At 41.2% G+C, this 21,552-nt stretch overlaps 1 protein-coding gene and 1 pseudogene across 2 annotated transcripts in view; one reads left to right on the top strand and one right to left on the bottom strand.

Annotated features, from left to right (window-relative positions):
• Nucleotides 1-21,552, bottom strand: part of Pafah1b1 (platelet-activating factor acetylhydrolase 1b, regulatory subunit 1 (45kDa)) — a 68,407-nt gene that overhangs the window by 26,043 nt on the left and 20,812 nt on the right. For both annotated transcript variants that reach the window (XM_013016465.1, XM_013016466.1), the window contains exon 2: nt 12,192-12,407. In XM_013016465.1, the coding sequence (XP_012871919.1) occupies nt 12,192-12,223 (32 nt within the window). In that variant the 5' untranslated portion in view covers nt 12,224-12,407. The remainder of the gene's footprint in view (nt 1-12,191; nt 12,408-21,552) is intronic.
• On the top strand, nt 19,917-20,859 carry LOC105985805 (annotated as a pseudogene).

Here is a 21,552-nt window from a genome sequence, read left to right as displayed (position 1 = left end):
TGGGGCTTGAACTCTGGGCCTGGGCGCTGTCCTTCAGCTCTTCAGCTCAAGGCGAGCACTCTACCACTTGAGCTACTGCGCCACTTCTGGTTTTCTGGTGGTTTATTGGAGATAGGAGTCCCACAGTCTTTCCTACCTGGGCTGGCTTTGAACCGTGATCCTCAGATCTCAGCCTCCTGAGTAGCTAGGATTACAGGCGTGAGCCACCAGCGCCCGGCAGCTACCAACATTTTGAGATTACCATTTGACTATACTTGTATCTAAAAATCATGAATCTCAAACTTTTCCATTTGGAGGCATTGGAAATCAAACCCATATCCTCCAATTCACCATTCAGCTAAACTTCCAACCTCGTGTGTGTGTGTGTGTGTGTGTGTGCGTGTGTGTGTGTGTGTGTGCGTGTGTGTGTGTGTCTGTGTGTGTGTCTGTCTATGTCTGTCTGTCTGTGTGTCTGTGTAGCTGGAACTAAGGGCCTAGGGCACTGTCTCTAAACATTTTTGCTCAAAGCTAGTGCTCTACCACTTGAGCCACAGCTCCACTTCCAACCTTTTGGTGTTTAATTGGAGACCAGACACTCAGAGGCTTTTTCTGCCTACACTGGCTTTGAACTACAATCCTCAGATCTCAGTCTCCTGAGGAGCTACATTACAGGCATGAGACATTGTTGCCAGACCCAACTTTATTTTTTTTTAAAGTAAGTTAACCTGTTAATTTCACTCAATGTAGTATAAATCTTTGTCACAAAACATTGCTTTAAATATTCCATTAATGTAAACGTAACAATTTTCTCAGGCAATAATCTAGTACTAGACTTAAAATTTTCTAATTCATTGTTTTAAATAGTGTTGCAAATAAACAGCCTTTCTTTCATCTTTACATCTCAAAGAAAATATACAGAGATTCTAAGGATACTTTAATAGATATCATCAGATTGCCTCCCAGAGTCACACGAATTATGTTCTGACCAGCAGTAATCAATGTCTTTACTTTCTTTACTTGGTAAAAATAGGCAGCAGGGAAGATTAATTACAAAGATGTGTGTAATTCCAAAATATACAAAAAATTGTACCTTAGCATAGTAGTACTTTACACACATATATATGTATATAGGTATACATATGTATACCTATATAGTGGGGCTTGAACTTTGGACCTGGGTGCTGTCCCTCAGCTCTTCAGCTCAAGGTGGGCACTCTACCACTTGAACCACAGTGCCACTTCCGGTTTTTTAGTGATTAATTGGAGATCAGTCTCATGAACTTTCCTGCCCACGCTGGCTTTGAATCGTGATCCTCAGATCTCAGCCACCTGAGTAGCTAGGATTACAGGTTTGAACCACCAGGGCCTGGCTTACATTTATAATTTTATCTAATGTTAAATCTAACTTTAAAACAACAATAATAGGGCTGGGAAGGTGGCTCAGTGGTAGAGCGCTTGCCTTGCAAGCCTGAGGCCCTGGGTTGGATTCATCAGCACCATATAAGCAAAAAGAAAAAAAAGCCGGAAATGGCGCTGTGGCTCAAGTGGTAGAGCGCTAGCCTTGAGCTGAAGAGCTATGGGACAGTGCCCAGGCCCAGAGTTCAGGCCCCACAACCGGACCCAAAAAAAACAAAACAAAACAAAACAATAATACCCACAGTCTACTGATCCTAAAATCATTCTAATTTAGTAGGAGAAGATATAATCTTAAAACTTAGACTATTTGAAGGTCCCAAAACTAGCAAGTAGTAAAAAAAAAAAAAAAAACTTGGGATAAGTAAATAAATCTTTGAAAGAAAACACTTTGACTCAAAAATTTAACCTCTCCCTTTTATTTGGTGGTATAGGGGTTTGAATTCAGGGCTTCATGCACTTGAGCCATGTCCCCCACCCTAAAAAAAAAAAACACTTTTAGCAGGGGGCTGGTGGCTCACGCCTATAATCCTAGCTACTCAGGAGGCTGAGATCTGAGGATCACGGTTCAAAGGAGACCGGGCAGGAAAGTCCATGAGACTCTTATCTCTAATAAACCACTACAAACTGGAAGTGGCACTGTGGCTCAAGCAGTAGAGCGCTCACCTTGAGCGGAAGAGTGCAAGGACAGCACCCAAGCCCAGAGTTCAAGCCCCACGACCGACCAAAAAACAAAAACAAAAATAAAACACACACACACTTTTAACCTCTAGGTTTTTCTATGTTGGTATTGAGTAGACATAGAAAGTAAGGGAAAACTGTATTTGTGTGTTTCTGATGATAGTTGTTTATTGGGACAGAAAACACAGGAGAAAAAGAGGCAAATTCTGGTATTAGGTTCAGTTTATTTAGCTGGAGCCTTAAGCATGCTAGGCAAGCAAGGTACCACTGAGTTATATCCTAGTCCATTTTAAAATATGGAATAGAATCTTGCCAAGTTGACGAGGCTAGCCTTGAATTTGGGATTGTCCTGCTTTAATCTCTTTGAGCAGCTGGGAATACAGATGTGTGCACCATCATGCAGGGCTCAGCTTTAAATCCTTTGATATGAAGAAGTAGCTGTAAGACATTTAAATGAAAACCAATAAAATAGAAGGTAGGAGACACAGCTCAGAAACTAAGAGAGATCTGAAGTTAAGGAAAGGAATGGGGAAAATTCACAAAGTGAAAGACATTTGAGGAGATGAAGTTCTGAGATTGCAAAGACAGAATTAAAAGATATCTGGGCCAAGTGCAGTAGCACATGTCTATGTATAAACCTGGCTCTCCAGGAAGCAGAGACCATGGTTCAAGATCAATTAAGTAAAGAGTTATCAAAATCCCATCGCAACCAACAAGCAGGTGTGCTGGTTGATTTTTATAATCCCAGCAACATAGAGACACATAGTTAGGAAGGCTGAAGGCAACCCCAGGCAAAAACACTGGGTACCAGTGGCTCATACCTGTAATACTACTCCGTAGGATAATATCTGAGGATCAAGGTTCAAAGCCAGCTCGGGTAGGAAAGTCTGTGAGGCTCTTATCTCCAAATAACTACCAGAAAACCAGAAGTGGGACAGTGGTTCAAAGTGATAAGAGTGCTAGCCTTGAGCAAAAAAGCTCAGGGACAATGCCCAGGCCTTGAATTCAAGCCCCACAATAAACATACTAAGCTTGAGGCAGAGTTCAAACCACAATACTGTCCAGATCCCTCTAAGAAAAAAATGTTAGCAAGCCAATGGAGAAGGGTTTTAAAGAAAAGCAACTATCAATGACAAAGATTTGAGAGAAATTAAATAAGCTAAATTCAAAAAAATGTCAGGATCCTATGAGATCCTTACTGACTACAGTACCAGTATAGAACAGTATAGTGTAATATACTATAGTATATATTAGAGAGAATAATATATAGTGTATATATATATATATATAAGCAGATAGTATAATAGTATAATTTCAGAACTTAAAAGTAGTTTCAATATTCTATTCCACACAGTTATGCTAAGAGAGGATTGGGGGAAAAGTTCAAAGAAACTCATATGACTAAAGAAACTCTTGGTTCTGATAGCTTTCAGAATATTTCTTTTTTTTTTAACTGTATTTTTTTTGTCTTTTCTTTTTTGGTACTGGGGATCGAACCCAGGATGTAGCACTTGCTAGGCAAGCGCTTTGCCAATGAGCTACATCCCAGCCACAGAAGATTTCTTAAATTTGCTATTAATTTCCATTGTGAACCTCAAGTTGATTTTGATCAGTTTAAGGATAGAACACTTTTGTGTCCTTTGAAACAAGAGAAATGAACCATAACCAAGTGAACATCAAGACTCAGATTTAGGGCTGGGATGTGGATTAGTAGAACAGTATTACCTTAGATTTAGGGCTGTGAATGTGGATTAGTAATAGAGTATTTGCATAGTATTCATGAAGCCCTAGAATTGATTCCTCAGTACCACATAAACAGAAAAGGCCAGAAATGGCACTGTGGCTCAAGCGGTAGAGCACTAGCTTTGAGCAAAAGAAGCCCAGGGACAATGCCCAGGCCCTGAGTTCGAGCCCCAGGACTGGCACAAACAATAACAACAACAAAAAACCCTCAAATTTGTAATAATCTATGTAAGAAACTTCATAGAAATCCCAAGAGATAAAGAAACCAATCACCACATTCAAAGAGAAACACAAGCCTGGGCACGGTGGTGCAAACTTGAAACCCACGTATCCAGAGGCTGAGGCAGGAGGACAACAAGTTCAAGGCCAGCCTAGTCAACTGAGCAAGACCTTGTCACAACATATAAAGGACTAGGAATAAACTCAGTGGTAGATTATTTGTTTAACATGTTTGAAACCCTGGGCTCCATTGCTGGAAGTGGGAAAAAGAGGTAGGTAATTAAGTTGGAAATATAAGGTAACATTCTGAATAGACCAAAACCAATAATCCTATACAGAAAAAATGGTAAAAATTAGAAAATGAGAAAAAGAGCTTTTAATCATATATTAACAAATCTTAGCTAGACAGAGCTTAGGTTTAAATAGGGAATAATACCACACTGGCAACATTTTATCACTGTCTTTCAAAACTATTATATGTTTTTTTCCTAAAACATTCTAAGTTGAGGCTGGGAAGTTGGCTCATGGAAGTTGGCTTGCCTCTCATGCATGAGGCCCCAGGTTCGATTCCTCAGCACCACATAAGCAGAAAAAAAAAAGCCAGAAGTGGCGCTGTTGCTCAAGTGGTAAGGTGCTAGCCTTGAGGTGAAAAGGTGAAGGACAGCACCCAGGCCCAGAGTTCAGCCCCCACGACCAGCCAAAAAAAATAAATAAATAAATAAAATCTAAGTTTATGAAAATGCCAAGATCAATTTTAAGTACTTCAACTGACTTCCTACATTCTCTTAATTATTCTCTTATCCTCTATGGTGATTTTTGCAGCAGTAAGTCGCAACACTATACTACTACCATCTATAAGATTTTAAGTCACTCTAAATAGTATAAAGCCATTAGTCAATAATTCTTACAATTCAGGTTATGTACATAAGCTCTATGCACATAGAGTTGAGTTAGATATAAAATAGCTTTAGGCTTTAAGATTTGGGCACAGATAATTTGTATATTGCCTTTATCCTGAAACACTGAAATTGTGTTGTCTGCGTGTATGTCCCAGGGCTTGAACTCAGTACCTTGATGCTGTCCCTGAGCTTTACCACCCAAAGCTAGTGCTCTACCACTTGAATCACAGTTACCGTTCTGCCTTTGGGTAGTTAATTAGGAAATTGGGAATCAGAGTTTCACGGTCTTTCCAGGCTGGCTTTAAACTGCAATCCTCAGACCTCAGTCTCCTGAGTAACTAGGAATACAGATGTGAACTACCCACACCTGGCAAAATTACTTTTTAAACTAGAGTTTGATAATTAAGGAGCCTGTAATTACATTGTCCACACTCTCATTTCCCATATACTAATTATGCTTCTAATAAATGCCTCAGCTAAACATTATAAAGGACTTACCAGCTTCCAAAAAACTCAAATTCTGCTTGTTATATTATGATTTTGGGAAAAATTTTTGGTGGTACTAGTTTTAAGTCTGTCTCACATTTACTCGAGCCAGCAAGTCCTTTTTATATTGCTTTTTGGGTTTGATTTGGGTTTTTGTTTGTTTGTTTGTTTTCCCTGAGACAGGGCCTCAAACTGCACACATAATCTTTTGGCTCATTGGCTAGAGAAACCTGAGCCACGCCTCCAACTCATATATTGGTTATTTTTTGACACAGAGTCTTTACTTTATGCCTGGGCAGGCCTAAACTTTGATTTTCCTTAGTTGTTTCCCTGTGAGTCACTAGGACAATAGGTCACTGCTACCACACCTAGCCATTGTCTGATAGCAAATCTCTGGATTTTTGTTGTTTTTCCTGGGCAAACATCAAACCCATCCCTTGATCTCGGCCTCCCAAGAAATTAGGATTTCAAGCTAGCATCACTGTGACTGGCTTGTTTGGAATATTTAATAAAAATGTTTCATTCAGTAGAAAACTGTATCTTGATTCCAGACAACAAGGCATCCTGTATTGTAGGAACATTGGCATTTTCCTCCCTCCCTCTTTCTCTCTCTCTCTCTCTTTTTTTGTTGGTCAGCTGTGGGGCTTGAATTGAGGGTCTGGGCACTATCCCTGAGCTTTTTTACTTAAAGTTAATGCTCTACCACTTTGAGCCACAGGGTCACTTTCCTCGCCCAGAGTTAAAGCCCAGGTATTGGTACCAAAAAGAGGAGGGGGAAAAAAATGATACTAGGCAACACTACCACTGAGACACACTCAACAGCAAACAATGGTTTGTCTTCCTATGTTAACTTACTTCAAGCTCCCAATACTGAATCCATTAATTCTAATAGCTGGTTCTCTTAGGTTGTTTAGGTAAGTAAATTTAGTCCCTTTCAACAGGTTTAATTCTTTTTATTGCCTTGCTGTGTTGGCTAGAATATCAAATATACTTTAAGACAATTGTAGAAGCATTAGAACTTTTAGCTTACTCTTGATCTAAACGGTGATACATCTCATGTTTGGTGTAAATTTCTGGTAGATAACTCTAATGAAGTTAAAAAAAAAATCCCATTCTTTTTTTTGTCAGTCGCGGTACCTGAACTCTGGGTCTGGGTACTGTTCTTGAGCTCTTCAGCTCAAGGCTAGTACTCTACCACTTGAGTCACAGCACCAGTTCCAGCTTTTTCTGCTCATATGGAATCAAACTCAGGGCCTCATGCATGCAAGACAAGCATTCTACCACTGAACCACCTTCCCAGCCCAATATCCCATTCTTTATAAGGCTAGCACTGTATCACTCTGAGCCACAGATCCATTTTTGGTTTTCTAGTGGTTAACTGGAGGTAAGATTCTCATGCTTTCTTACCCAGGCTGGCTTTGAACTGCAATCCTCAGATCTCAGCCTCCGGTGTAGCTAGGATTACAGACATGACCTACTAGCACCTGGTTTCCCTGGGCTTTTTTTTTTTTTGGGGGGGGGGGTCCGGTCGTGGGGCCTGAACTCTGGGCCTGGGCGCTGTCCCTTAGCTCTTCAGCTCAAGGCTAGCACTCTACCACTTGAGCCACAGTGCCACTTCTGGCTTTTTTCTTTTTGCTTATGTGGTGCTGAGGAATCGAACCCAGGGCCTCAGGCATGCAAGGCAAGCGCTCTACCACTGAGCCACCTTCCCAGCCCCTCCCTGAGCTTTTTTGTTCAACTGCCTATAAACCTAGCTACTCAGGAGGCTGAGACTTGAGGACTGTCTACCACTGGAACCACAGTAGCACTTTCAGCTTTTTGAGTGGTTAAATGGAGATAAGAGGCTGACTTTGAACCATTATCCTCAGATCTCAGCCTCTTTAGTAGCTAGGATTACAGACAAGAGCCACCAGTAACCAGCTACTTTCTAAGAGGTTTAAAGGCAGTTTTTAACACCTATTTATTTTCCATATTGTAGTCATTAAACTTGATGGATTTCTCTTGAGTACCTTAATTATTATTATTCACTTATCTCAGTTACTAAGTTTAATTACCATCTTAACTCTGGAATTATTTAAAAATTGTTTTTATTTATGTTGGTACAAACACTTGACTTGTGTAACCCAGCCCTAGAAGCAAAGTTCAAAATACCTACATGAATGATGTATCTTAAGATTTATTCTTTTAAATTTTTCTTGAGGAATGGGAAAAAAAATTTATTTCTTTCTGTATAAAATGCTACATTGTTGACTTTATTATTTTTTATAATATTAAGGTGTTGTACAGAGGAGGTTACTATTTCACAAGTCAGTTAATTCTCTTTTGGACAATGTCAACCCCTTCCTTCACTTTCCACCTCCAATTCCACACAGAGTATCCTGAATACTATGACTGCGTTTGTTCACTCTTCCTCACTCCCTTTCTGCGGCTACCCTGGCTCCCCCACCCCGCCACCAAAAAAAAAAAGGCAGCAAAAGCAAGCACATACAAAAAATATCACTACCACCACTAATATAAATAATCCATGTTTTCTGTTTCCTGGACTTTGTTTCAATAAATAGTGTATTAAATGTTCAGGAATTACGCCTTTTGGTTCCTCCTCTACTGGTATCTTCCTTTGGGCTGTGTGTGGATGCCTAGAGGCCTGTATAGGTTATCACATTGTGCACGGTAACAAACAGGAATCCAATTTTAGTTTTTTACATATTATGTCCAGTTTTCTCAACACCACTTTAAAGAGGCTTTTTTCCCACTGTACATTATTGGCTTCCTTGTCAAATTAGCTTTCCCTTTGCTATTAACTTATTATATTGTGACTAGCAAATGAGGGCTATGTGATTTCTGGTTCCAGGAATTTAAGAACTTATTTGTAGCCTAATGCATGGCAACTAATGAAAACAAGACTGCAACTGTAGAAGAAATGTATTACCAAAGTATTGTTTAGCTAATTTGGCTTTACATTCACATAAGTTCTTTTTTGTTTTTGTTCTTGTTGTTCTGTGAATGGAAGCTAGGACTTCCCGCAGGCTAGGTAAGCAAGCATTCTACCAATGCTTGGTAGATTGATACATTACCAAGCTCCATGTCATTCACCTATGGGATAAACCTATAATCCTAGCTACCCTGGAGGCTCAGATCTAAGGATCAAGGTTCAAAGCCAACTGAGGCAGACAAACCCAACAGACTCTTATCTTCAATTAACCAGTAAAAAGCTGGAACTGGAGACATGGTTCAAGTGGCAGAGCACCAACCAGTAAATAAATAATGAGTTAAAAAGCTGAGCAGGCCAGGTGCCAGTGGTTCATGCCTGTAAGCCTAGCTACTTAGGAGGCTGAGATCTGATGATCTTGGTTCAAAGCCAGCCCAGACAGGAAAAGTCCTTTAGACTCTAATCTCTAATTAACTGCCAGAAAACTGGAAGTGGTGCCGTGGCTCAAGCAGTAGAGTGCTAGCTTTGAGCTTAAGAGCTCAGGGGCAGCCCAAAGGCCCAGAGTTCAAGCCCCATGACCAAAGGGGGGGAGGGGGGAAGCTGAGCCTCATTGCTGACACAAAACAAAACAAGCCAGTTACTAGTGACTCATATCTTTAATCCTAGTTACGTAAGAGATTGAGAACTGAGGATCACATTCAAAAGCAAAGTCCTTAAGACTTTTTTGGGGGGGTCGGTCATGGGTCTTGAACTCTGGGCTTGGGTGCTGTCCCTCAGCTCTTCAGCTCAAGACGAGCGCTCTACTGCTTGAGCCACAGCGCCACTTCTGGTTTTCTAGTAGTTTATTGGAGATAAATGTCTCTTGGACTTTCCTGCCCAGGCTGGCTTTGAACAGTGATCCTCAGATCTCAGCCTCCAGAGTAGCTAGGATTACAGGTATGGTGCCCGGCTTCCTTAAGACTCTTATCTCCAATTAACTACCAAAAAACTAGAAGTAGAGCTATGGCTCCAGTGGTAGCCTTGAGCATAAAAGTTCAGTGACCACAGCCTAAGCCCTGAATTCAAGTTCCAGAACCCGCACTAAAAAAATAAAAATAAATAAAAAAATAATAAAATCCTGAAGCAATTTTAAAGACTAATTTACTATTCTATTAGAAATGCCAAACTGTTACAAAAATCAGTTGGGATGTCGAAACTTACCTTATGGGGCTGGGAATGTGGCCTAGTGGTAGAGTGCTTGCCTAGCATGCATTGAAGCCCCAGGTTCGATTCCTCAGTACAACATACACAGAAAAGGCCAGAAGTAGCACTATGGCTCAAGTGGTAGAGTGCTAGCCTTGAGCTGAAGAGCTCAGGGACAGTGCCCAGGCCCAGAGTTCAAGCCCCGACACCCACCCACACACACACAAAAAAATACTTATTTTTAGTAAGAATACTAAAAATTTGTACTAACCTTTGTTCCCTCTTATCATAGTCTATATCCATATTATTCTTCTAAGTAGAAAGGGAAAACCCTTCATTTATATCTTTATACAAACCAGATCATCTAGTTTATAGATTGACAATCAAATCGTTGTTTTTTTTGGGGGGGGTGGGGGAACCAGTCATGATATTTAAACTCAGGCCCTGGGTACTGTCCCTGAGCTTCTTTAAACTCAGGCCTTGGGTACTGTCCCTGAGCTTCTTTTGCTCAAGCCTAGCACTCTACCATTTGTGTAACAGCGCCACTTCTGACTTTTTCTGTTCATGTGGTACTGAGGAATTAGAGCTTCATATGTGCTAGGAAAGCACTATGCCACTAAGCCTCATTCCCAGCCCTACTATCAAATCTCAAATCGGTTTTTTGTTGTTGTTGTTATTTTTTGTCGGTCCTGGGGCTTGAATTCTGGGCTTGGGTGCCGTCTCTGTGCTCTTCAGCTCAAGAAGAGTGCTCTATTGCTTGAACCACAGCGCCACTTCCAATTTTCTGGTGGTTTATTGGAGATAAGAGTCTCATGAACTTTCCTGCTCAGGCTGGCTTTGAACCACTACCCTCAGATCTCAGCCTCCAGAGTAGCTGGAATTACCAGCATGAGCCACCGACGCCCGGCCTTGGTTGTTTTGTTTTGTTTTTTGGTTGGTTGTAGGTCTTGGAACTCTGGGCCTAGGTGCTGTCCCTGAGCTCTTCAGCTCAAGGCAAGTACTCTGCCACTTGAGCCACAGCATCACTTATGGTTTTCTGGTGGTTAACTGTAGATAAGAGTCTCACATTGGGGCTGGGAAGGTGGCTCAGTGGTAGAGCGCTTGCCTTGCATGTATGAGGCCCTGGGTTCGATTCCTCAGCACCACATAAGCAAAAAGAAAAAAAGCCGGAAGTGGCACTGTGGCTCAAGTGGTAGAGTGCTAGCCTTGAGCTGAGAGACAGCACCCAGGCCCAGAGTTCAGGCCCCACAATCGGACCCCTCCCCCCCAAAAAAAAAGAGTCTCACAGACTTTCCTTCCTGTGCTGGCTTTGAACCATGATCCTCAGATCCCAGCCTCCTAAGTAGCTAGGATTACAGGCATGAGCCACCAGCACCTGGCCTGACTATCAAATCTTATTATGACAAATTTTCTTTGCTTTAGTTCCTATCTAAAATTCTCCACAAATGTAGTGTCCAGAAATTAGGTTCTCCTTACCCACTATTTTTGTAAAATTAAAAGCTCTCTTTTCAACTACAAATTTAATCACTCAACTTAATTATCAGGTCAGAAAAGGCTTAAACATATACTGCTAGACATGGTTAGGCATTCCTGTAATCCCAGCATTCTGGAGGCTGAGCCAGTAGCAGAATGAAGAGCTCAAGGCCAGCTTGAGCCACACAGTAGTTTTACAGAAGAATGTCTGTATTCTTAAGAAGTGTACACTGGTATGGCGAGTGAGGAAAGTCTGATGTATGCAACCTACTCTTAGTTTATGAGGAAACTGCATGTACATACTATGTATATACATACTCCTACATGCACAGCGATAAATGGCACAAAATTTTCTTCTTTTTTTAATTTTTTTTTTCCAGGGCTGAGGACCAAACCCAGGGCCTTGCAGGCGCTGGGCTAAACCCCCAGCCCCTCTTTTTAAATTATTATTATTAGTTTTTTATGTTGTTGGGTTTTTTGGCTGATCACAGGGCTTGAACTCAAGGCCTAGGTACTGTCCCTGAGTGTTTTTGCTCAAGACTAGTGCTCTACTACTTTAAGCCACAGCTCCACTTCTGCCTTTTTCTGAGTAGTTTATTAGAGGTAAGAGTCTCAATGTTTCCCATGCTGGCTTTGAACCAAAATCCTCAGATCTCAGCCTCTTGTGTAGCTATGATCACAGACATGAGCCACCAGTGCCTGGCTATTATTATTTTGCTGGTACCACTTAAACTACACTTCTAGCCTAGCTGTTTGCTACATTGTCTGTCCAGTCTGCTTTGAACTACAGTCTTACAGATCTCAGCCTCCTGAGCAACTAAGGATTATAGACAAAAGCCACCCACTTGGGTGTGGCTTCCCCCAAATACTTTTCACAATGTTGGGGATCAAACCCAGGACTTTGCACATACTAGGCAGTGCTTTATCACTGGAGTACATCTTCAGGTGTGTTACTTTTCCCCTCTACGGTTTCTTCTTTCTCCTCTTCCAACTGGTACTAAGGATTGATCTTAGGACCTCACACTTGCTAGACAAGCACTCTTATCACTTGAGCCAAACCCCAAAGCTGGGCTACCTTAACTTTAATTCTCCTATCTCCACCTTCTGAATAGTTATGATGGTGTAGTATCCCCATCCCACACATCCATCCACCTCCCATCCTTAAACAACACAAAACAGAAACTTACAGTTCATCTCGTTGTCTCTGGGACAGCACCATTTTGGCTGTAATGTGAAGCTTATTTGATATAGTGGTATGTCCCTCCTACAGGAAATCAAGAAGCTTTGTAATCCTTGAATTTATAATTAAATATGCCACTAAGTGGCTTCCACACAGAGGAAAGTATTCTTTTGCAAGTGAATCCAGTAATCAGGAAATAGTTAACAAGGAAGGTTCATTCCACCTGAAGAGAAAAAGAAAGAATTAACTTAAAATTTGTTTCCAAATTATTAACCTCAGTATACATTTCAAAGATTTACCTACTGTAAAAAAATCAGTATCAAAATACTTAGCATTTTATGGTTTTTTTAAGACAGTATCTCACTCAAATCTGAAAATAGACTTCAACTTGCCATTCTCAATCTTCCAAGTAGATAGGAAAATCATACCTAGCTTACTCTTAGGTTACCTTAGGGTACAAAAATCCTTAGAGCCAAAAGAGTAAAATTTCAGGAATTCTCTGACATTTGTTCAAAATTGTTAGCCTCTGAGTTTAAGATGATGAAAGCTGTAAACTCTAGAATGGGTGTGGGTGAAGTGACATGGAACTGGAAAATAATTGTCTGGCAAAAGCAAGTTCTATGGACTCCGTTTAGTTATTATCTCTAACCATCTTACCTACCCCAATCAGTCTAAGAATTGAGGCATATTCACCCAGCTCAGATCACAAATAAGAACCACCATTTGAAATCTCTTAATTTCTATTCAAGAAATGATTCTCCTTATTTTCTATTTCTACTTCTATTTTTCCCTACTTTATTATTATACTATAAGAAATCCTTATTAAAATTTCTAAGAATTTCATAAAAGAAGTCTAATCACCTAGAAAATACCAGGTCTATATAACTTCATAATATTTTTTTATCTTTTTTTGTAAAATTGGCAACAGTGTCTCATATGTAGCACAGGCATTCTCCATTCTCCTGCCTCAGCCTCTTGAGCAATGAATGAGATTACAGTTGTGTGCCACAACACCTTGGCTTTATTTTGTGTATTTTAATTGCTGTTAATAGAAGACAAAACAGCAGTATTAATAACATACATTTATTTACCTACTATTAGTCATGTTACCTGCCAGACACATTTTATAAACAAGATTAACATATAGCTACTCTAGAAGACTGTTAATTCTTCTTTTAAAAACAACACGATCCCCCAGCCCCCACTTCTAGTACTGGGGCTTAAACTCAGGGCCTGGGCATTGTCCCTAAACTTCTTTTGCTCAAGGCTAGTGCTCTACCACTTAAGCCACAGTGCTACCTCTGGCTTTTTCAATTTGTGTGGTGCTGAGGAATGGAACCCAGGGCTTCATGCATGCCAGGCAACCACTCTACCACTAAGCCACATTCCCAGCTGGAATTTTTTTTTTTTTTTTGATCAGTTGTGAGGCTTGAACTCTGGGCCTGGGCTCTACCACTTGAGCCACAGCCCTAACATCACTTCCAGGTTTTCTGTTGGTTAACTGCAGATAAGAGTCTCATGGACTTTCCTCCCCAAGCGTCCTTGATAGCTAGGATTACAGACATGAGCCACCAGTGCCCGGCTGGGAAATTTTTTAATACACAAAAAAATATGAACAAAGATTTCACAAATTACATCTGTGCCGAATAGTGCCAAGCATAACGTAAGTGACCTTCAAGGTTGACCGTTAAGTCATCAATAACCTGAGTGGCTAGCATTTATTATTTAAATAAACTGCTTAGCAATCTCATGGTCTCAACCAGTATACTTAAGCAAAAACTGATTTAAGAACATTTCAATTCACTTCTTAACCCTCAGAAAGATATGATTTAAAGCAAAAAACTAAGCCAGGCACCAGAGACTCACACTTGTAAGCTACTCAGGAAGCTAAGACCTGGAGGATTATGGCTCAAAGCCAGCCGAGGCAGAAGTCTCTGAAGGTCCATCTCTATAATTAACCAGCAAAATGTTGGGCTGGAGGCATGGCTTAAGTGGTAGAATACCAACTATGAGCAAGAAAGCTGAGTGCGAGTCAAAGCCCTGAGTTCAAGTCCCAGTACCAATTACAAGCACAGATAGATAGAGAGAGAGAGAGACAGACAGACAGACAGACAGACAGACCAGACAGAGACACACACATACACACACAGACTATCCTGGATTCTATATGCTTAAACAGTAATCTACTTTTTGGATGATACTAAAGTTTCAGAGTCCTTACCTGGTGTATTGTAACACCATAAAAGTAACTTGGGGGGGGGGGAATAGGGAGCTGGCACTGGGGGGTTAACTCAGGGCCTTGTGCTTGCTAGGCAGTGCTCTATTACTTGAGGTAGGCCCCTTGAGGTAAAACCTACTTCCTTCAGTTATTTTCTAACACATATGGTCAAACAAACTCTCAAATGTATGTCCAGGCTGGCCTAGACTATGATCTGCCTATTTACATTTTCCACATAGCTAGAGCAAAAAGCATGTGCCACTTCACCCAGCTATTAATTGAAATAAGGTCTTGCATTTATCCCCTGGGATCGCCTTGAACCACAAGCCTCTTGGTCTCTGCCTACTGCACAGAATTCAGCCATGAACCATCAATGCCCAGCTTCTATACAATATTTTTGAAGTATTATAACTACAAAAATATAAATGGAGATAAATTGGGGGGGATTAAGAACTGTTTCATTCTAGTACTGATTGAGCAGGCTGAAGGAGGAAGATTGTAAGTTTAAGGCCAACCTGGAATATAGAGTGAGTTCCTGATTTTTAAAAAAAATCAATCTTAAGGCCAGGTATGGTGGGAAACACCTGTTCTCCCAGCTACTGTGAGGCTGAGCACGAGTACTACTTAAGTCTAAGAGTTCAAGACCAACCTGGGCAACTTAAGAAATCAGTATTTAAGCAGGGGGAAAATACATCCTCCAAATCCCCTACTTTATAATACTGACATACACAAAATTCAATCAAAAGCAATAAAAAGTCATAACCTAAACAAAATGAAATTCAAGATTTACATCGTTATAGAGGAAATAAGGGCCATTTTCTTGAGTGTCTCATTTTCATACATGCCAATGCTAGGTAGTGTTCTAGGCACTGAGAATACCATTATGAATCAACCACTTAAGAAAGAAAGACAAGCCGGGCGCTGGTGGCTCACGCCTGTAATCCTAGCTACTCAGGAGGCTGAGATCTGAGGATCCTGGTTCAAAGCCAGCCCAGGCAGGAGAGACCGTGAGACTCCTATCTCCAATAAACCACCAGAAAAACCGGAAGTGGCGCTGTAGCTCAAGTGGTAGAGCGCTCGCCTTGAGCTGAAGAGCTGAGGGACAGCGCCCAGGCCCAAAGTTCAAGCCCCACGACCGACAAAAAAGAAAGACAAGAAAACTAATCTTGATCAAATATGAGTCCTGAGTCAAAATGTGAGAAATCAGATGCTCTCAATGACAACAGCTGACTTGAATGAAGACCTTTTTCCATTAAAAAAAATTCTTATAAATACAAACAAGAATTCATTGATTAATGATTCTTCCAACTGAAAGGGTAGATAACTAAAATTGACAACTGAAAATCATCACTGCCATCTCTAAATTCAAAGAAATAATGCCTGATGTCAGTAATAAACACTAAAATTAAACCAAACATAATGGATAACCCATCTACACTTCAGTATTTAATAACCTCCAATTAAATCTCACTTTCCTAAGACTTAAGCCATACCACCTAGAGACGTACCTGATCTGAAAAAAGTACATGATGGGGTAAAGACTGAGATGGCAGCAAGTATCAGAAGTGTATCCATGATTTAAGATCATGTTGAATGACACAAGCCAAGCCCCCAAATTGCATGTTTTTGCTCATCTGTGGACCTAGATCTAAAATTATAAAAAACAATAATGGGCCACAAATGTATGGGGGTGGGGGTACAAAGAGGCATCAGCAGAAAGTAGGATGGGGAAAAGGATATAGAGAGGAAGAGGATCGAAGTATGTTATTGTGGGAACCCTAGATACCTGTGGCGACTGTGATTAGCTGCAGGAGATGTGTCTGGTGAGCTTGGAACTATGACACAGTTAAAAACTGATTGTGTGCTCTTCTAGCCTACCTCAAAAAAAGACAACAGGATTATGGGTGTCTGACCTTCAGCATTAATTCTGTCAAAGAGAGGGGGAGTCCTGGTATATACTTACCTTAGTACTCCTTGACTTCTAGTTACCTGCCACTTGGAATGGGCCCTTTTGCTTATTTTTCCATAATTCCCTTAAGCTAGCCTCAGGACAATGCTTGGTTTAATCTTGTCTGTAAGTTAAACCATTCATTATTGCCCTTAGGTGTTACTGAAATTACAAGATCACACAGCATGAGCACATTTCTTATCTGTCACCCCGGAATCTGCTAGTTGGAACCGGCATGTTATGTATATACGTATGAAGACAGCAATAAAAAACCTACCAAACACTCTTTAAAAGAAGAAATGAGGAGTATGGAAATATAACAGACTAGGTGAACTTGTTCAAAGTACACTGTGCAAATCTATGAACTATTGTAATGAAATCATGGGTTTTTTTGTTTTGTTTTTTTTTTGGGGGGGGGTCAGGAATGGGGCCTGAACTCTGGGCCTGGGAGCTGTCTCTCAGCTCTTCAGCTCAAGGCTAGCACTCTACCACTGGGGCCACAGCACCACTCCGGCTTTTTTCTTTTTGCTTATGTGGTGCTGAGGAATCGAACCCAGGACCTCATGCATGCAAGGCAAGCGCTCTATCACTGAGCCATCTTCCCAGCCCCAGAAATCATGTTTTTTAGGTGGATTTTTTTTTTTTTTTTTGGTCAGACGTGGGGCTTAAGCTCAGGGCCAGGGTACTGTCTCTGAGCTCTTTTGTTCAGCACTAGCCTTCTACCACTTTGAGCCACAGTGACACCTCCAGTTTCCTGGTGGTTAATTGTAGATAAGAGTCTCACAGACCAGGCTGACTGAACTCCAATCCTCAGATTTGAGCCTCTTGCTTTCAGGTAGATTTTTTGTTGTAATTGTTATTTTGTTTTGGTGCCAGTAATGGAGCTTGAACTCAGTACCTTGTGTTCTTACGTGGCTTTTTAGCTCAAGGCTAGATCTCTACCACTTGAGCCACATCTCCATTTCTGGCTTTTTGCTGGTTAACTGGGGATTAGTATCTCTCAGATTTTTCTGTTTAGGCTGGATTAGAACTGTGAACCTCAGATCTGAGCTTCCTAAATAGCTAGGATTATAGGCATCAGTCACCAACATCCAACTTCTCTTTGTACTATTAATGCAGACTAATTAAATTTAAATTAGCCTGATACTTGTGGCTTATGCCTGAAATTCCAGCTACTTGGAAAGCTGAGAATGACTCAAGGGCAGTCCAAGCAGAACAACTCACAATACACAGCTGAGTGCAATGGCAAAGGTCAGTCATCCCAAGCTACAAGGGGAGGCCGACTGAGAAGATTTCAGTGTCAGTACAGTATCAGATGAACCTGGGCAGAAAAGTCCAGAAGACTTTAGCTACAAAGAAGGAAACTGAATATAGTGGTGGCCCACCTATGATCTCAGAAATAATGAGAAGTATTAAAACAGATGGATGGAAGCTCAGATGTATATACATAGGAGAAATGTAAGAACATATCTCAAAATTAACCACCAAAGCAGCAAGACTAGAGATGTGGCTTACATAAAGTGCCAGCCTAAACTAACAAGCACAAGGTTCTGAATTCAAACAGCGCTGCTGTGAAAATTAATTTCTTAATTTCAAAACCCCCTATCTACAGGAAAGGGGAATGGAAGTCAGCCTGTAAGTTTCTATTGTCTGGGACAAAAGTACTGACACGAGAATTAATCATCTAAATTAAAGCAGAAAAAAGGCCATAGCAAAAATCCTGCTTTGATAAGGTACAAAAGTAACTATGTACAGGGTCAAAATTAATTATAGAGAAGCTGTCTCTACCCAAATAAGCAAAAAAAATACTGAAACTGAAAAGATACAGAAGAGATTAGCATGACCCCTGCATGAAGATGACACACAAATTTAGGCTGAATTCATATTTTTTAAATGAATGACAGCACTGGAATAATACGTTAAACAAAACATATATCACTGAATACACTGAACAAGCAATTAATTCTTTCAAAATACACATACAACAGAAGAGTTATTCTGATCCAGGAAATGGTATGTTGGTTTTTCTTATTTGGCTTCTTTGTGGTTCAGGGGTTTGAATTCAGGGTCTGGTGTCTGCTAGGCAGTATTCTATCCGTTAGCCACACTCCAACTCTACTTTGCACTCGTTTATTTTTGAGATAGGATCTCATTTTCTGCCTGGATACACATCTGGACCACAATCTACGATTTTAGGTCTCTCATAGTTGCTGAGTTCATAAGCCTCCCATTCTCAGTCTCCCAGGTAGCTAGGATTACAAGCTTGTACCATGCCTGGCTGTCTTTTCAAAATAAGCCAGCTCTGAAGAGAACACATCAATAAACAAACAAACAAAAATCAACTAGGTCAATAACACCAAAGCAATTTAAGAAAAGCCATGGAGCAAGTTGAGTAAAGGGTCTAGGCTAGACCAAGGGAGAACAACATCAACACATAAGAGTCTATGATTAGGGCTTGGGACTAGTTCAGTGATAATGCTTGCCTAACTTGCAAAAAAGATCCTAGATTTAATCTTCAACACTGAAAAAAAAAGGTGTGTGTGTGTGTGTGTGTGTGTGTGTGTGTGTGTGTGTATGTAATAACTGAGGTAGAAAGGAAGCAATGGATGGACCTAGAACAAAATCAGGTGAACTGAGGTAAGCCAAGCTCAGAGACAAGTGACACATATTTTCTCTCAAGCTAGTTCTAAAATATACTAGGACATGATAAATTATACAGGACTCCTGGCATTAACACACAAAGACCAAAGGAGGATACTCTTGGAGGGGGAACACAAAGGTGTAATGCCTATATGCCTCTGATCATAGAAAATAGTACTTATTGAAATGAACTCCAGGAAATGAAAATGATTTTTTTTGTTGTTGTTGTTTTTGTTTACTTTTCTTTTGTCTTGTTTGTTCATTTATCTGTCTTGGGAGGATAAAGGGAGGACATAGAAATGGAGGGACAAAGGGTGAACAAATGCAGCAGTGGTACTCAGTAGACACCATGTTGAAAATGAACTATACAGCTTGATAGGGATGGGAGGGAAAAACTGGGAGAGAGAGCAAAGGAAGGGGTGACATGGTGCAAAAAGAAACATACTCGAGCTGGGAAGGTGGCTCAGTGGTAGAGCGCTTGCCTTGCATGCCCAAGGCCCTGGGTTCTATTCCTTAGCACCACATAAGCAAAAAGAAAAAAGCCATAAGTGGTGCTGTGGCTCAAGTGGTAGAGCGCTAGCCTTTATCTGAAGAGCTGAGGGACAGCGCCCAAGCCCAGAGTTCAGGCCCCACGACCGGACCCAAAAAATAAAAAAAAAAGAAACATACTCAGCTGAGAGCCCATGGCTCATGCCTGTAATCCAAGCTACTCAGGAGGCTGAGATCTGAGCATCATGCACAGACAGGAGAGTCCACAAGATTCTTATCTCCAATTAACAAACATAAAAACTAGAACTGGAGTTGTGGCTCAAAGTGGTAGAGCACTAGCCTTGAGCAAAAGAGCTCAGAAACAGCACCAAGGTCCTGAGTTCAAGCCCCACAACAGACAAGCAGAAAAACAAAAGAATCCTCTCTTAGCCCCATCTACTGCGAGAATGAAGACCATTCTCAGTAATCAGACTGTAGACATTCCAGAAAACACCGACAGAACTCTGAAGGGACGCACGGTGATTGTGAAAGGTTCAGGCGGAACCCTGCGGAGGGATTTCAACCACATCAAAGCATAACTCAGCCTCCTTGGAAAGAAAAAGAAGCAGCTCCGAGCCTGACAAATGGTGGGGAAACAGAAAGGAACTGGCCACCGTGCGCACTATCTGCATGATCTAGGGTGTTAACTCTGGGCTTTCCTTACAAGATAAGGTCTGTGCCAGGCGCCGGTGGCTCACGCCTGTAATCCTAGCTACTCAGGAGGCTGAGACCTGAGGATCACTGTTCAAAGCCAGCCAGGGCAAGAAAGTCTGTGAGACTTTTACCTCCAATAAACCCCTCGAAAACCGGAAGTGAAAGTGGCGCTGTGGTTCAAGCAGCAGAGCGCTCGCCTTGAGCTGAAGAGCACAGGGACAGCGCCCAAACCCAGAGTTCAAGCCCCACGACCGACCAAAAACAAAACCAAAAATAAAAAAACCAAGATGAGGTCTGTGTATGCTCACTTCCCCATCAAGATTGTTATTCAGGAGAATGGGTCTCTAGTTGAAATTCGAAACTTCTTGGGTGAGAAATACATCTGAAAAGTTAGGATGAGGACAGGTGTTGCTTGTTCAGTCTCTCAAACCCAGAAAGGTGAATTAATCCTTGAAGGAAATGACATTGAACTTGTCTCAAATTCAGCTGCTTTGATTCAGCAAGCAACAACAGTTAAAAACAAGAATATCAGAAAAATTTTGGATGGTATCTATGTTTCTGAAAAAGGTACAGTTGAACAGGCTGATGAATAAGATCTAAGTTAAGGCATCTTTGGAGACTATCCTGGATCCTGACCAGTTTCTGATACTTCCATATTGCAATCAATAAAAGAATTCTATTGATTTGAAAAAAGAAAAAGAGGGGCTGGGTAGTTGGCTCAGTGGTAGAGTGTGTGCCTTGCATGCATGAGGCCCTGGGTTCAATTCCTCAGCATCAAAAAAGCAGAAAAGGCTGGAGTGGTGCTGTGGCTCAAGTGGTAGAGCGCTAGCCTTGAGCTGAAGAGCTCAGGGACAGTGCCCAGGCCTAGAGTTCAGTCCCCCATGACTGGCAAAAAAAAAAGCCCCCCCCAAAAAAAGAAAAAGAAAAACAAAAGAATGTACTTATTACCAGACTTATGTAACTATAACCTATTTATACCTCACTGTTATAACAACAATTAAAAAATTAAAAGCCGGGTCTGGGAAGGTGGCTCAGTGGTAGAGCGCTTGCCTTGCATGCATGAGGCCCTGGGTTCGATTCCTCAGCACTACATAAGCAAAAAGAAAAAAGCCGGAAGTGGTGCTGTGGCTCAAATGGTAGAGCACTAGCCTTGAGCTGAAGAGCTGAGGGACAGCACCCAGGCCCAGAGTTCAGGCCCCACGACCGGACCCAAATAAATAATTAATTAAAAATTAAAAGCCAAGAGAATGTTTCAAAGTGGGGCAATCAAAACTTTATTCAAGGGGCTGGGAAGGTGGCTCAGTGGTAGAGCGCTTGCCTTGCGTGCATGAGGCCCTGGGTTCGATTCCCCAGCACCACATAAGCAAAAAGAAAAAAAGC

The sequence above is a fragment of the Dipodomys ordii genome, unplaced genomic scaffold (genome assembly GCF_000151885.1).
Source record: "Dipodomys ordii isolate 6190 unplaced genomic scaffold, Dord_2.0 Scaffold31, whole genome shotgun sequence".
Classification (NCBI taxonomy): domain Eukaryota; kingdom Metazoa; phylum Chordata; class Mammalia; order Rodentia; family Heteromyidae; genus Dipodomys; species Dipodomys ordii.
Note: the sequence above shows the minus strand (reverse complement) of the source record. Positions and strands in the feature narration are given on the sequence as shown.